Raw genomic sequence first — 16,315 nt, 5'->3', positions numbered from 1 at the left:
CGTGGCTCCGGAAAGGATAGAAAAATTATTTCTGGGCGGGGGGTGAAAAATTACCCACATAGAAACTCCGGATGGGGTTGGAATCACCCCTCCTCCCCTAAATCCAGTCCAAACGGGGCTTTAGACTCATCTTCTTACTCTAACGAGGCTCTTCAGCTTCCAGTCTGGCGCATCACTTCAACTTCACTTCGACCTCACAGCGACTGTTAGCTGTCCGGAGTGGTGCTCCACAGTGATTAGTTTTAATATGGCAGCACTAGAAGTATCTAGAACATACGTGCAGTGGGGGACAATACCACAAATGTGCCACTGTAAAAGCTACCAACTGCCCGGACGACAGGAGAATATGCACCGTGTTCAGTGCTGCATTGCAATATCGGCTCTTTCGTCTTGGTGTTAATTGAGGCTTGTCTTCTCATGCTAGAGAAAAACAATAGACGATGCAAGGCTGAAATTTAAATCAGTTTTTCAAATACCCTTGTGTGTGTGTGTGTGTGTGTGTGTGTGTGTGTGTGTGTGTGTGTGTGTGTTATTAATGATTACCTCAAGTATCATGTTTGAAACATATTTGTTGTGACTTGTGGTCTTTGTCTGTGCTGTTTCAACCCCGATGAAGTGCGGGTGAGGGGAGAAGAGACGAGCGACTTCGCTGAAATGCGGAAAAATGTACAGTAAACAAGGAGAATTTGTGGATTTGTACAGTCTGTGGAGATTTAATGGTATAGTTTGAAATTTTTGGATATACTTCTGCGCTTTCCTGCCGAGAGTTAGATGATAACATCAGTACCACCCTCATGTCTGCATTACGAGTATGGAGCTGGAGCTGGGAGGCAGCTAGCTTAGCTTAGCATAAGGACCGGAGCCTCGCTCCGTCCAAAGTTAAAAAATACACCTGCCAGGCCCTCTAAAGCAGAAGTTAGCACATTGCAGCTTGTTTCTTTGATCCGTAGAAAAGCAGAAATGTAAAAACGCCAAGTTGTGGCTTTACGGGGGAACTACGCGCACGGACATGTTAAACTAAGCTAATCGCCCTCTGGCTCTAGCTTCCTGCTTGATCCGCCGACACGAGAGTGATTTCGATCTTCTCATCTCGCTCTCGGCTAGAAAGCAAGCGTTTCCCAGATCGTCAGACTATTTCTACTATTACTATTTGGGCACGTTTTGCATTTTGACCTTGGAAAAGCAAAGCGAAGCAGCAAACAGTCCAGACACGACTAGCGTGAGTTTAGGGGGAGAATTTGTTAGCATTGTGGGTTAAATGGCCGGCTACTTGGGGACCAGGCGATGAGCCAGGGGGCCATATCGGATGAGAGATCCCGGACATTTCAAATTGGCCCATTTTATATAATATTTGGATTGAACTCACAAAGTCCAGAATCAGCCTGTCAAAAAAAAAAAAAAAACGTGTCTGGAAAACGGAGACTTCCTTTACTACAACTCTCTGTTTTACAATACCAAGATGTCCTGTTGACAACAGAGTCTGCCTCTATAACGAAGCTTTCCTTAATCCGCTCAGCTAAAACACAGAGGAAACACTTAAAAAACAAAGAACCTTCCATGGAAAGTGTCTCGACAGGGCCTCTCTAACCTTTACGATCTTTACCTTTGCTGTATTGGATCTGTATGTTTTGTATTTGTGGTTTTACTGTGCTGTGATTGGTCGTACGTTGGTCTCAATTCCTGTTTATATTCCCATAATATCTCCGTTTTCTTACAGAGACACCTCTCTATAGGAATCTAGGAATTCTTTTGAATTTATTAATCATCAGTCTCTTTGAGGGAGAAACTGGCAGAGGAGATGTTGATGCCTTAACCTGTGTACTTCAAGCTGGTTTTTAGACGTTTGTTTCTATGTTTTTATTGTGAATAACAATGAGCATTGATAACTTTGTTTTGATAAATTCTGTACTTAGTCAGAAATAAAATTCTCTCAGACCTGTTGTACTGTATTTTGTATTGACCAGAGGTGGATTTACTTGTAGGGAACAAGCTTCACTCTTGACCCTGGAAACAAACAATCGCGCTTCAAGGTCAATTCGGTAGCTGTTCTGGAGCTTTCGGTCATATCGCACATGACCTTCGCCAGCATTTGCCAGTTGGAAATGCCGACGAAGATCATGGAACTGTCGACGTAGATGTTTAAATTTCCATTTTTCTGAGCTGCTATGAGGATTTCGCGTTCACATTGGCTTATAAATTGAGTTCCAGATTTCATCCTGGACTTTGGAAACAGCAGTTGACAAAACAATCTGGCCCAAAGATCCATTGAGTAGCTGTTCTGGGGCTTTTAAATGTATATCACTCATTCACTCATTCATCAGCAAATGGAGTTTGCCTGTTATGCTGATGAAGATAATGTGATGTTTATTTTCTTCCTCCCTCCTCTGATGTATTCCTAGGGCGTGTTTTTTATTGGTGTTTGTTTAAATAGTCGTTCTTACTCAAAAGTTTGCCTGAATTGTTGTTTGTTGCCATCACTTGTGCAGGCACTTGTGACCTTGTTAAGAACCGTGCTATATAATTGTTTGACTGAAAGCTCCAGAACGGCTGGTAAATGGACCCTGGTCTGAGATAGTTTTGTCCCGAACATTGCTGTTATCCTTCCTCCCTCCCTGTCCCCTTTTCCCATCCACAACTGACTCTGATTTCCTCTATTCCAGGGAATGTCACGGTGAACTATGTGTACCTGGCCCCCATTTTCAAATTCTTTTCAAATGTCATGTCCTGTGACCAAATGGCATAGGTCTTTGAAATCAGCAGTAAGCAGACAGAGGGCTTCCGCTCCCTCTGTTCACCGCTGGTCTTGCAACTCATGCGCTCTCGTGTTTGGTTTTGTTTGGGACGTTATTCGTGTCAAACCGGTGTCACGCCGCCGCCGATTGCGTATCCCTTACCTCTGCTCGGCCGTGTTACATTCACTGGGCGCCATCGCCTCTATCTAAATTGTCGCACGGTGGCAACTTCCCACTCGCTGATCGAGAAACAGCGTAGCTGTGACATTTACCAGCTGCTCTGGCGGGGCGAGCACCTCCTGTCAGAACCGGATAAAAAGCTGTGAAATCGTGGCTGTGTCTTCCTCCAAATCTAAAGCTTTTCCGTACAAATGAAACGTTACCACAAAGGTGGTCGCTCAGCTGAGTTGACGGTGACCCCTTGTACTATATACTAGAAGTTGTAAACAGCACCTGTATATCCTGTAGCCAGGACCGTAGCGACCAGCGAGGTCACGAGCTCAGGTCCGTTTCCGGGACTGCCGGATACTCCAGTGCCCTGGCTGTGGCCTCCTTGGCTATCATCTCCTCTGAGCGCACCGAGATTAAATTAGCATGAAAAGAAGCTGGACAGAGAGAGCGCAATGTTCAGGATGCTGTGGTTTCTCAGATCGGCGGGGACCTGGAATCGTCAGTGTTATAATCTGACTCTTGCAGCTAAAGCTGAACCTCCAGTTCCGCCGCTGAAAACAAAAACTGCACACAAGGTTTTACAAACATCCCTGAATTCATTCAACACAGAGAGTTTAATGCTCTTAATGACTTCTAGTGGTAAAATGGGTAAAACTGCAAGAATAAAAACCTGACACCGTATCGTTAGAGCACTTCATAAACACTTCACCTATTTTGATCCCACTGGAATTCGTCAGTTTCTAATATTTCGATCAATCATTTACATTTTATTTCTGCTTCTTGGAAAAAGAAAAAAGAAAAAAAAAAAAACTCCAAAAACTTTTTATCCTCCATCACATCCACTGGAAAACACGTACCGGTAAAAAATACTTTTACTACACAAATGAGGAGATGACTCGAGGAACTGATTTCAACCGCAATGATAAAAAAAATGAAACCATGTTGTTACACTTGTTTTGATTCCAACGGCAAGAATCTAAATCTACTGTTGTGATTAATAAAACCTTTATGTAGATAGAGAGACAGACAGATAGAGAGAGACAGACAGATAGAGACAGAGAGATAGACAGATAGAGAGAGAGAGAGAGACAGATAGACAGATAGATAGAAAAATAGATACAGATAGAAGGATAGATGGATAGATGATAGATGGACAGACAGACAGGTAGATAGACAGATAGGTAGATAGATAGAGAGACATAGACAGACAGACAGACAAAGAGATAGATAGAGACAGACAGACAGCTAGAGAGACAGAAAGACAGAGAGATAGATAGATGGTAGAGAAACAGACAGACAGGTAGATAGAGACAGACAGATCGACAGATAGAGATAGATAGATGGATAGCCAGACATGTAGATAGAGAGACAGAGACAGACAGATTGATGAGAGGACATACACAAATCCAGGCTTTCAAGATGCTTTATTTACATCATTGTCATTATTTTATTCAGATCTTGTTAATAAATGTGTTTCTTTAAACGACAGACTGGAAGGTAGAAAATATCACACCACGAATAAACACGTTAGACAAAACGCTTTTAGAGGCGAAAGCGGGTCGATAGGGGTTTTTCCTACTGACACTGTAGATATGCACCAATGTAGAGACGAACCGGGACGTGCGTGACGAAGGATACAGCTGACGGGAGAAAGGACTGAACTATTTCAGTTCCCCGCAGTCGGCGATGACGACCTTGGCTTTAGGAGTGCCGCTCTTTGTGCCGTGCTTCTCTATCGCCTTGACCACGTCGATGCCCTCCACGACGCTGCCAAAGACCACGTGCTTCCCGTTCAGCCTGGAGGGGGGGGGGAGAGCAGCCCATTAGTGTGCCAGACCGACATCTGAAAAACCGGCTGAAACTGCCGAGCGGAGCTCACCAGTCGGTCAGAGCTGTGCAGATGAAGAACTGGGATCCGTTGGTGTTGGGCCCAGCGTTGGCCATGGACAGTGTCCCCAGGCCGGTGTGCTTCAACTGGAAGTTCTCATCCGGAAACTTCTCTCCATAGATGGATTTGCCTCCGGTGCCATTGTGGTTGGTAAAGTCCCCGCCCTGTAAAACAAAGCCGACTATGCACATGTGGCAACGGCAGTGGTTTTGAACCCGTCATCGGCAGCCGAGTCTGAACCTGCCAGAATAAGGGACAGGAAGAACCAACCAACCGTACCTGGCACATGAATTTAGGGATGACGCGGTGAAAGGTGGAGCCCTTGTAGCCAAACCCTCTCTCCCCAGTGCACAAAGCTCGGAAATTTTCTGTAAATAAAAAGACGCCGTCATTCAAATATACTGACATCCACTAAAATACCAAAATAACGAGCATTATTTGTTGCTTTAGGGGCAGAGCTCTCAAAGTCAGCGGGGGTCGTTCTCTCTTACAGGGGCCTCTTGAATATTTCTTATTTTTTCTCGAATGAATTTCATCCAACCCTGAAGCCGAAGAGCTGATCTTTCCCATATTGCTTTGCATGCCCAGCAGAGCAATGCTCCTGAGGTAGCAACGCCGGACAAACCGCGGCTTCTCTCCTCGCAGACGAGGCAGGAAGCAGTTCGTCAGAAGCTTTCTCTGAGATTCGGGAGGAGACATTTTGGCGTCGGTTACGATGCAGTAAATCTGAGTTCTGTTTTGTCTTAGCACCGACAACACAATGATCTCTAATACGAAGAGAGAAAAACAGAGAGATTTGTTGGAGCGCCATTATTTAAAGTCACTGAAAAAACATGGTCTCAAATCCTGAATCTTGAAAGACTACGACGCTACAAGTGCATTTTCTCAGCTCTTCCGACAGAATCGGCGAACTACCGTCGTACCCGAAGTGCTCCACACAAGGCGGCGAGTTCAAATCCACTAATTATGAAACTGTCGAGAGCACGTTTCCAGAAACAGAAGCTAAACGAAATCGAGAGACGCCTATGGGCCATTTTCTTCTGCACCCTCTGACAGAGGCCACGTGGGACAGAGTCCCGGCCAGTCCGCAACGCTTCCTGCAGGCTGTCTCGGTGGGAGCTGCGTGGCGTTTGCCAGACGGAGCGCCTCGTGTGTTACTGCTACCCACTGGTCTACAGCTGCCGTAAGGTGGAAAGGAGCGGCCCCGGGAGATTTTCACTCCTCCTCCTCCTCCTCCTCCTCCTCTCTGGGACAGGCTATTCAGGCGTCACCCACAGCCCCGCCCCGTATCTAGAACACATTCTCGGCTGAGGCTCTGGAGCTCGTTGTCTCTGTTAAAAATCCTCTGGCTTACCTACCTGCGGTCTTCGGAACCACGTCGGCCCGGAGCTGCGGAACACAGGGACTCACGTGAGTGAAAAAAAAAAAAAAAATGCAACAGCAGAAGCATGTGGCAGTTCGACGAGCAATGCACAGGCGGGGAGGAAAGAGTGAGAGGCGCCGCGGGCCCGAAACGTCCGGAGGCGACAGGCAAACCGTCGGGCTTCATCTCAGCTGGTAACACTGAGCGCGACGTCGGGCCTGAAGTCCTGCTATCGGCTATGTACCAGTGCTTAATCAATACTTAATTCTGCTGTGGGAACTGTGTGTTCTACTGACTTTTTGTTTCATCATCATGATGTTTTTATGGCTTATGGTTTTACCTCTACCTCTCTCTGTCCCTTGTGCTGCTGCAGTGCCTTACTTTCCCCTCTGGGGATCAGTAGAGGATGATCTCATCTGAACCAGAGCCCGACGTGACTTGTCAAAATATCTAGTTTTGTGTCCGACCGGACGAAATCAGTTTGCTGTGAAGCGAGAAATCCTCACATTTGAGAGGCTGAAACTACGGAGAGTTTGGCTTTTTTTTTTTTAAACGATGGAAACGATGGAAACGGTTGCCGATTAAGTTTCCTATCCACTGACCAATCGACTGAACCCACTACGCGCCCCTGGGGAGACCGGTCAGCCTGACCTGCCCCGCCCCCACCGTGACCTGCACCCCGAGTGGCCGCTCGGCCGCTGGGCGTTTCCACCAGGGCGGGGCCATCTTGTCGGACCGATCTACGATTCTGCGTTCACGCCACTGGCCCTTCTGTGTCCAAGACACCGAAGGGGTAAAGAATTAAAAAATAAGAAAAAATAATCTGCCAAAAACGGAAGCTGTTGAGTGGTAACTATTTCCACTCCCCGAGGAAGTTGATGCAGCAAGGAACACACACAGAGAGAGAGACGACTGTCGACAGTTCACCCAGTTTTATTACGCAGTTCGCAAAGTGCGTTGTCCCTCCGTTACAGCACAGAGCAAATGCATTCAAAGTGGTAACAAGAGAGATCTGACTCGTTGTCTTGAGCACTGTCTTCGCTGGATCCTCCCCGTGCCCACTTCCTGCTTCCTGGATCTCATCGCAGTCTGTCGTCTACCATACCTGCGCTCCCTTCTACTTGTCACCTGTTTTCGTCGTCTCCGAGACGAGTTTCCCGTAAACCTCTCATGCCCGACGTATATACGTGTTGCGTTGGGGATACACGGGATGATTAATATCGCGTGTCCTACAATCTTTCAAGCTTTTGGCGCTTTACGTTGGGTGTCCCCACGAAGCTGCGGCGGAGAAGTGGACGCACTGCGACACGTCTGTCACAGCTGGAGGCTTTTCTGCATCGCAAACAGACGGATGCAAAAAAAAGCCCAATTTAGACCTTGAACCGACCATTGCTCGATCGAACTGAGGTGACAAAGGTTCAAGAGCGAGGGAATCGTCTTACCTCCATTGTGATCCGGCCCGCGTTGGCGCCGTCAACGGCGATGTCAAAGAAGACTCTGGGGTTTCCCATGTTTGGAAACGCGCGACGTGGAAAGACGCACCTGAACGAGGTCCCGACACCGCGTCAGACGCGACCCGGGTCCGCCGAGGCGCGTTTATAGGGCTCCGAGGCACCGGAGGCTGACGTAAAGGGGCTGCCGGCCGGCCAATCGGAGCCCCGGCCTTCTGAGCGGGCTCGAACACGCGCCAATTGGAGCGCAGGTGGGCGGAGGCGTGCGCTTGCGAGACGGGGAGAGAGAGAGAGAGAGACGGGGAGAGAGAGAGTGAGAGAGACGGGGGAGGGAGAGAGAGAGAGAGAGAGAGAGAGAGAGAGAGAGAGACGGGGGGAGAGAGAGACGGGGAGAGAGAGAGAGAGAGAGAGAGAGAGAGAGAGAGAGACGGGGAGAGAGAGAGAGAGAGACAGGGGGAGAGAGAGACAGAGAGAGAGAGAGACGGGGGAGGGAGAGACAGAGAGAGATACAGAAAGAGACAGAGAGAGAGAGAGAGCGAGAGGGAGAGACGGGGAGAGAGAGACGGGGAGAGAGAGAGAGACAGGGGAGAGAGGGAGAGACAGAGAGAGAGACGGGGGAGGGAGACAGAGAGAGAGAGAGAGACGGGGGGAGGGAGAGACAGAGAGAGAGAGAGACGGGGGAGGGAGACACAGAGAGAGAGACAGAGAGAGACAGAGAGAGAGAGAGCGAGAGGGAGAGACGGGGAGAGAGAGAGAGAGAGACAGAGAGAGAGACAGAGAGAGAGAGAGAGACAGAGAGAGAGAGAGACAGAGACGGGGAGGGAGAGACAGAGAGAGAGAGAGACGGGGGAGGGAGAGACAGAGAGAGAGACACGGGGGGAGGGAGAGACAGAGAGAGAGAGAGACGGGGGAGGGAGAGACAGAGAGAGAGACACGGGGGGAGGGAGAGAGAGAGAGAGAGACGGGGGGAGAGAGAGAGAGAGAGACGGGGGGAGAGAGAGAGAGGCGGGGAGGGAGAGAGAGAGACAGGGGAGAGAGAGAGAGAGGCGGGGAGGGAGAGACAGAGAGAGAGAGAGAGACAGAGAGAGGCGGGGAGGGAGAGACAGAGAGAGAGACAGAGAGACAGAGAGAGACGGGGAGGAGAGACAGAGAGACAGAGAGAGAGAGGCGGGGAGGGAGAGACAGAGAGAGAGACAGAGAGACAGAGAGAGAGAGAGACGGGGGAGGGAGAGACAGAGAGAGAGAGAGACGGGGGGAGGGAGAGACAGAGAGAGAGAGAGAGAGACGGGGGGAGGGAGAGACAGAGAGAGAGAGACGGGGGGAGAGAGAGAGAGAGAGACAGAGAGAGAGAGGGGGAGAGACAGAGAGAGAGAGAGAGAGACAGAGAGAGAGACGGGAGAGAGAGAGACAGAGAGAGAGAGAGAGAGAGAGACGGGGAGGGAGACAGAGAGAGAGAGACGGGGCGGGAGAGACAGAGAGAGATACAGAAAGAGAGAGACGGGGAGGGAGAGACAGAGAGAGAGAGACGGGAGAGGAGAGACAGAGAGAGGAGGGGTGGGGTGATGATGTAGCTGACTCTTTATCTGCAGATCTCTGACAAAATGCACCAGGGCAGGTAGAAATATGCTTAAAATTGACTTCATTTGTGTCCTGTCCACAACTCACCCTTATGTTGGAGGGTGAGAAATTCCAGTGGAGGAGGGGTGGGGTGATACCCTCACCTTTACTGACAGTCCACTGGCCGTGGGTCCTGGCAGGTGTCCTGCCCAACGGCTGAGGCCGCTGTGCCTCAGAGGCGGGAGATGATTCTTAGAGCCTTCAGTAAAAGCACCAATATCACAATATAAAAAATGAATACATTCTCCGCCACAAGTCAAACGTATCAGAAGTAAAAGGACTCATTCTCCCGTGAGTCATAAATTTATCTTGATGGATGATTGGTGTTATTATTTTAACTGCTGTTACGTAGACCACAACAAATGACACGTTCATCTTGTAGACAGGCACATTTTCAATCTGAAGCTGTCAGCGGGGTAAAAAAGTGAGATGTTTTAATCTGAAATGTGGCTTCGGGGCACGTCTTTTAAGTCCTGTTTCCGACGGGCATCTCCCAGGATGAAGAGATGCCCGTGGAAAGTACATTTTTCTCAAGCACCACGCAGTTACTGCAGTTTTGAGGTACGGTACTTGAGTATTTACATGCTGTGCTACTTTATACTTTCACTCTACAACGTTTCAGGGGGAAATACTTCACTTTTTTTTAAATTTTATTTTATTTTTAAAACAGGTACAGTTACTTTGCACAATGCGCTGCTTTACATAAAACCTATGGTGATTAGAAAGTGGCTCCACCTGAACCCGCTGCAACATTCATGGCTTCTTACACGTCGATGCATCACCAATAATCCAGTGATATAGTGATATAGTAGAGAGACTGATGCCCTCTTGGAATTCAGGATTTTTACTTGGAGTACTTTTACATCGTTGTGCTTTTACTTAAGTAAAAAAAAAAAAAAAAAAAAATCAGAATACTTCTTCCACCACTGCCTCAGTGCTTTCTTTAAAAAGCCAGTGTCCTGCACTGGTACAGCTTAATAGCCTGAATCCATGAGAGAGAATGAACCTCGCTTTAAAGAGGTTGTTTGCCACTGGTCCAAAGGGGAGGAGCTCAAAGTGACTCTAACTGACGCCAGCATTGAACCTCATCCGGTCTACGAGCCACGTCAGCGGCTCCGTGAGGTCGTATTTGCTCAGCTGGGGCTGATGGGAACGTCGTTAGTTTTGCAGCATCGGAAAATCTTAAATTCTGACCTGATGGTGGCGCCGGATGAGAAGCAAAAGGAGGGATCGATAACGCTATTACAGCGCAAGTCTTCGTGGCAATGCACTCAATAGTTGTCAAGACGTTTCACTCAGAACCACAAGGTCGGAACCTCGCGGTGGCGCCAGATGAAACCCCAGAGGATCACCGAAGTCACCGGGGTTCATCCTCTGGGGAACCACGAATGTCTGTATAAATTTTTTTTTAGGACAATCCACCTGATCGTTGTCGAGATACTTCAGTCTGCACCAAAGCGGCGACGGGGTCAGGCAGTCACTGCTCCTTTCACCACAACAAACCAGTGAACGGAAACAGAAAATTAGGGTGAAATCACTTGCTTCGGCTGCGTTAAAGCCACAGTGACGACTAAAAACACTGAAAGTGTCAGTAAACTCTGCTAGTATCAGTTATCATTAGCCACTGTAAGCTAACGGTTACACCAGGCCAAGTGAGGCGGAACGGAACAGGGGTCCATTTTATCTCTTATAAATACAAACTTTTTATTCGTCAGTGGAAGATACTTTTTTTCTTCTTTCACAAGTTACAGTCTCAATTTAATGTCTCTCGGTTTCTGGAGCAAAGAACATCCATTACAAATTGCTGGGTTTGCATCAACACTGGAAATAATGTGGCATCTTCAGCTGACTTTTTTTTTTTTTTTTAAATAAATAAATCAACAAATGCCTGTTCGTCACAGCTTCCGTGAATATCTACAGCTTGGTTAGACGATCTGGCGTTGGGTCGCGGTGCACGTCTAGAAAGCTACCGATCTGACTTGGAAATCAGAGCTTCCAAAACAAACTCTTTGTGTCAAATAAAGTGATTTTTAATTCCGACTCTGACTTTCAGGAAAGGGACAACGTAACTGTAGGTACAATGACGATTATGATTAAAAAATAAATAGAAAATAATGGCAATTACAATGTGTTACAAAATATGTGGAATAGTTTACATATTTAAAAAAAACCCTTTTTTTTTTTCTAGAAATTTGCAGTTTTAAATAGTCCACAATTTCCAAACACAACGTCATCGTGTTGCTCAAGTCGGCAAATAACATGATTTTGTTGTTACCTTGTTGAGGCCGTGTTGGACCACAAAGGGTTCATTCGGAAAATCATTCATAGAAAAAAAAAAAAAAAAAACGTCAGCTTTTAAAAAGCGGTAGTAGGAATAATTTCAAACTCGGCATCTTTAACTGCATCACTCAGTGTCAGCTGACTGTCCCGTTTCTGTCATACATGCATCACGTACGTATGTACGACCTCAAATTTTTACAATTGGTTTATATTTTCCTAGCGTACAGTATGTATACAGTACCAACAATGATCCATTATCCAACTAATAACATTAAAATTACCATGATTAACAATTCATTTGTTACACACACGTTCTCTAATGAAAACAGCTGATTATACAGTACATAAACCCGCGTCGTGATGGGTTATAAATGTCAAACCATTTAAAAACATACAAATAGCTTTCGAATGGCAGAAAATGCCATGACACACAGCTTTTACAGTATGCCCCCCCCCCCCAAAAGAGGGTAAAATCAACAGAGTGAAAGGCGGGAGTTTTGATATATTTCACAGTGCTGAAGGATGTCGGAGATACAGTGAACCTCAGCGTTCTCCCAACTTCATGTATTAAAAATGTCTATGATACATCTGGTCCTGGGCCCTCATAGGCTGGGCCTTTATCCTGTCCTCGTCTACTGTGTGAGGCCGTCACCCTTGGATCCTTTTTTTTCTTTTTTTCTTTTTCACCCCATCATCAGTCCAGAGAAACATAAACGTGACCTCTTTTAGCCGCCCTTATCTTACATCATCATCATCATGCGTTAAAGGATAAGTCCTGTGATATTCTAGATCTGCCTTATAACAAATCCCATGAAAAGACCAAAACCGACAGTGAACGTCTCCCACTGACAGGAACTGTGTGTGAATCTAAAGCCTGATGCATCCGGTTCCTCTGAGCCACGGAGCTCCACCGTCTCCAAAAACCACTTAAAACACGCCAGCGAGCCACACTGGTCCTTCATCACCGTGAACACACACACACACTGTAGTTTATTCTGACTCAGTCCAACACACACACACACACACACACACACACACACAGTCCTGCTGCCACAAATACTAGCGCACCAAATCTGGATTAATCCGCCGCTGAAAGTAGTCCCCAACAAATGTTCTGTTCCCTCCTGTTTGACAAAAAACTACAGTGAGAAGATGTTGTAGGAAAATTACTGAGCCATGTTCTTAAAAATAAAAAATGAAACTATACATTCTTGAGGTGTATTTAAAGACTTGCATCTCCAGACAGAGTCAGAGAGTTTAAGAAACTGACTTACACGTGGCTGAGTTTGGTTTTTTCATGCAACTTGCTGACGATAAAAAGAACAGAATATCATGGGCCTTATCCTTTAACGCAGCGGTTCCCGAACTGGGGAGTTACATCAAAGTGGTGTAAGTAAAGCATAGACAAGTCCACGTGAAAGAACTTAAAGACGACGACGAACCAACCCTGACTGCTCCAACCAACACGGGTACGAAAAAAAACACGAGGACAGGAAAACTCAGTGAGTGTTTCATCAGTCACGTGACCTGACTGCGACTGACGGAGCCGCGTCTCTGCTTCTTCCTTTTTCCATAAACAGTTACCTGATTAATTATGTCTCCTTTGCTGTGTGATGTAGTTTCTCTGCTGTTTCTCCTTGAAGCTGAATAGAAATGTAATATTTAATACAATAACTTGTATCAGTAAGGAGTGGGAGATTACTATCGGTGTTTGTTGTTTTGTTTTTTGTTTTTAAATTATCACCTGATCTGATTTGTGAACAGCTGGAATATTGGACGTGGGGGCTGGGCAATGAGATGGAAGGACACTCAAATTGAATTCATTTCGTCCAGTCACTCATTCTTTCGTACTGTGTCTGATGTTGGCAGGGGTGGTCTTGATTTCAGGGAAGACATTGGCTATAATACACTGCAGGAGGCCCTGACAATGAAAATGTCTGGGGCTCAAGGTAGATTTGAACTAAATGACTCCGCGGGTCCGTTCGGTTCCGAGGAACCAAGACCCGACCCGGGTCCAGACTCTGCTCAGTCTAAATCGAGTCGGGTCTCGGGTCTGTCTGTCAATATGTCCAATGCCCGAGTGGATCCGAATGGACCCGAGCGTGTCAGGTGTTTCGGGGTGAGAGGAGGGTGACGAGTTTTGTTCTGACGAGGGAACTGAGCTTATTTTAGGAAAGTCTGTGGCCTACAAGATTTATGCTTTTAAATGACAGTTTTTGGAATCTGATTCACAGATATTACGCGGGTTAGAATACTGTCTTTTGTTGTTCTATAACCCAGTTGGCTACAAAATGTTTTATTGCTGGTGCAGGAGGTGGAAACAGGACTTTAAATTATTTACATAAATTTGTCTTTGATGGATATAAACTAATTATTTTAGTTTCTCTGACTTAACATTCGTTCGTAGGGCATCGGTATTAATACACTGCCGCTCTCTTCCACCACGGCTGCTTGTTAATTGATTGAGTCAACTGATAATGCACCATGCGGTGGTGGTGCTCTCTCTCCGTCCAGGTGTTTTGGAGCGGGTCTACCCATCCTCGGGTCTATGCGGGACGGGTCTAGCTGTGCTCGAGTCCTGTTTTGGGAAGGTTTTTCCATGGGTCCGGTAGATCTCTAATGTGAACTAGTACTGAAGGGACAGAGCCAGGCTGGCTGTTTCCCGCTTCTCCCAGTTTGTACGCTAAGCTAACTGGTGGCTAACGGGCAGATATACTGCAACTCTTGGCGAGAATAGGAAATAAGCGTATCTCCCAAAATTCAGAACTATTCCTTTAAGACAAATAATTCCAATCAAAATGTGACCAAAACTTCATGCCCGCACTGTGAATGGCACCATGTCGCTCTCTCGTTTTGCAGTAACGTCTCAGACAGTATCGCAATATTTGAAATATGCAGCCAAAATGCAACAGTCACAGTAAGGGAAGTGTGTATGTGTGTGTTTGTTTGTTTATGTGGGTGTATGTGAGAGCCCCAACAGTAAAAGTTTGGCAACCACTTTATTAATGTGTCCACTAACTCCTCATAAACACCAGCCAGGTTTCTGTTATGCTCCACTGCGACTATTATAATCTACTGATACGGATCCTTCAGCCTGTGATTTGTGCTATAGTTTAAAATGCTGGTCTGCACAGTCGCTGCCTGTCTGTCTGTTCTGGTATAGTCTTCATACTCATGTGGAGAGTGTTCCTTCATATTCCCCTATGCTGTACTGAATGGACTTCGAAGAAGAGCAGGACGCTTCAAAAATGACAAAAAGACACACAGAAAGCAATCGTACACACTCTCACTGCGCACACACACACACACACACACACACACACACACACACACACACACACACACACACACACAAGTAGCGGGTGCCCGCGGAGACGGTGCAGTCTTCGACCGAGGTGGGTCGGGCTACAGCAAAACGGAGAAGCGGAGGCTGGACTGGAAGATGAGCGGTGTGAGAATCTGAGGGTCGTCAGTTGTTCTCAAACAGAGACAGCAGGTCATCGCTGCTGTTGTTGGGAAGGTCGGGGGGGCCCAGATAGGAGAGCAGCTCGTCCGGGTTGGTCAGCTCCGGAAGAAGCTTAATAAGAGGCAGAGACGGGAAAAGAGGAGTGAATTTAACTAAAGATTTACAGTCGTAAAATTCTGGGGTTTTTTTTTTGTTTTTCTCTAATTAAACTGAGACACTAAAGGTCAGGGCCTGTGTTTATCAAAACTTCAGATTACCCTTAAGAAGAAGCCATCACAAGGACACTGCTACAACCCTTGAATAAAAACGGAGGACGGATGTTTAAAGTGGTTTCAGCGTATTTTTCACCTCGCCGCCAAGACCTTCGGTCTTCAGTGTAAACGAGATGAAACCCACTTAAAATTCAAGTTAAAAAAAATAAAAAATGTTAAAGTTCATGAGATGAATGTTGAATTCGTCTGAAACTGACCCAGAAATTGAGTGAACTGATTTAAACCAAATTTCTCAACATCGTCTCTTTAGCTTCCATCTCAGCAGCAAATGTGACAGAATTTTACACCCGCTGACTGAATGTTTCCTGCTGAAATGCACCTTGGGAGTCGTAGTAACTTTTTATACACAGGCAGAGCTGTTTCAACAAAGCTGTTTCTTTTTCTTTTGTACTGACGATTAAAACCTGGAGATTTTCATGCCGATGGCAAACACAGAAGTCCTCAACTGTCAGTCACATGACATTGTGTATGGAGAGGAAAAAAAAAAAAAAAAAATTGATGGAAATTTTAATTCCAGAACAGAACCAGTGAGCCCAATCCTTCCCTTTCACTTCAACTCTCTGTCCATCCCTTAAAAAAAAAATCCTTACATTTTTTGTGGTATTTGTTTTTTTAAACAGAAAACCATTTTTATGAAATCTTAGTGATCTCCGGTGGCAGTTGAGGAGACTGGCTGATATGGGAACAAAACGAAGACCAAATTGTGCTGCTGGAAGACGGGGGCACAAGTGCAGACAGTGAAGACGTAGCTGATGTAGCTTCACATTTACAGTAAGTACATGAGAGTGGTGTCAATCATCATCCCCAGTCAGAAAGCACATAAGCATGTTTCTCAAAATGACACCTCTGGAGCTTCTCTTAAAAGTTTAAGGGCATTTTCAAGTTGTAACAAGTTTGACAAATAGCGTTTATTGTTGAGTTTGCGAGTAGCAGTCAAAGTGAAGGATTTTTACTTCAGTCTGTCACTTGCAGTTCAATAAATACGGGTCCTGGATTTGAAAACAGGAAAATGAAGTTGTAGTCAAGTCCCGTGGTCTAAACATGTGTCTTCTCTTATACTACTGCCGAACACATG

General features: G+C 46.2%; 2 protein-coding genes across 5 annotated transcripts in view; both read right to left on the bottom strand.

The window, feature by feature from the left end:
• Positions 1–4,310: 4,310 nt before the first annotated feature.
• ppiab (peptidylprolyl isomerase Ab (cyclophilin A)) lies at positions 4,311–7,753 on the bottom strand. 3 transcript variants are annotated; one of them, XM_040158129.1, is made up of 5 exons: positions 7,597–7,753; positions 6,150–6,180; positions 5,071–5,159; positions 4,783–4,955; positions 4,311–4,700 (listed from the first exon to the last, which is right to left on the bottom strand). In XM_040158129.1, the coding sequence occupies exons 1-5, from the start codon at positions 7,663–7,665 to the stop codon at positions 4,565–4,567; spliced, it is 498 nt and encodes a 165-aa protein (XP_040014063.1). In that variant the 5' UTR covers positions 7,666–7,753; the 3' UTR covers positions 4,311–4,564. The 3 variants fall into 3 exon arrangements, with proteins under 3 accessions (XP_040014063.1, XP_040014064.1, XP_040014065.1); XM_040158130.1 differs by having other exon boundaries at positions 6,146–6,180; positions 7,597–7,672; XM_040158131.1 differs by lacking the exon at positions 6,150–6,180 and having other exon boundaries at positions 7,597–7,711.
• Positions 7,754–10,898: 3,145 nt separating this feature from the next.
• zmiz2 (zinc finger, MIZ-type containing 2) overlaps positions 10,899–16,315 on the bottom strand; it is a 32,762-nt gene continuing 27,345 nt past the window's right edge. For both annotated transcript variants that reach the window (XM_040156863.1, XM_040156864.1), the window contains exon 20: positions 10,899–15,079. In XM_040156863.1, the coding sequence (XP_040012797.1) occupies positions 14,972–15,079 (108 nt within the window). In that variant the 3' untranslated portion in view covers positions 10,899–14,971. The remainder of the gene's footprint in view (positions 15,080–16,315) is intronic.

Source organism: Xiphias gladius, chromosome 20 (assembly GCF_016859285.1).
Source record: "Xiphias gladius isolate SHS-SW01 ecotype Sanya breed wild chromosome 20, ASM1685928v1, whole genome shotgun sequence".
In the NCBI taxonomy this organism is placed as follows: Eukaryota; Metazoa; Chordata; class Actinopteri; order Istiophoriformes; family Xiphiidae; genus Xiphias; species Xiphias gladius.
This window is presented reverse-complemented; position numbering and strand designations above follow the sequence as displayed.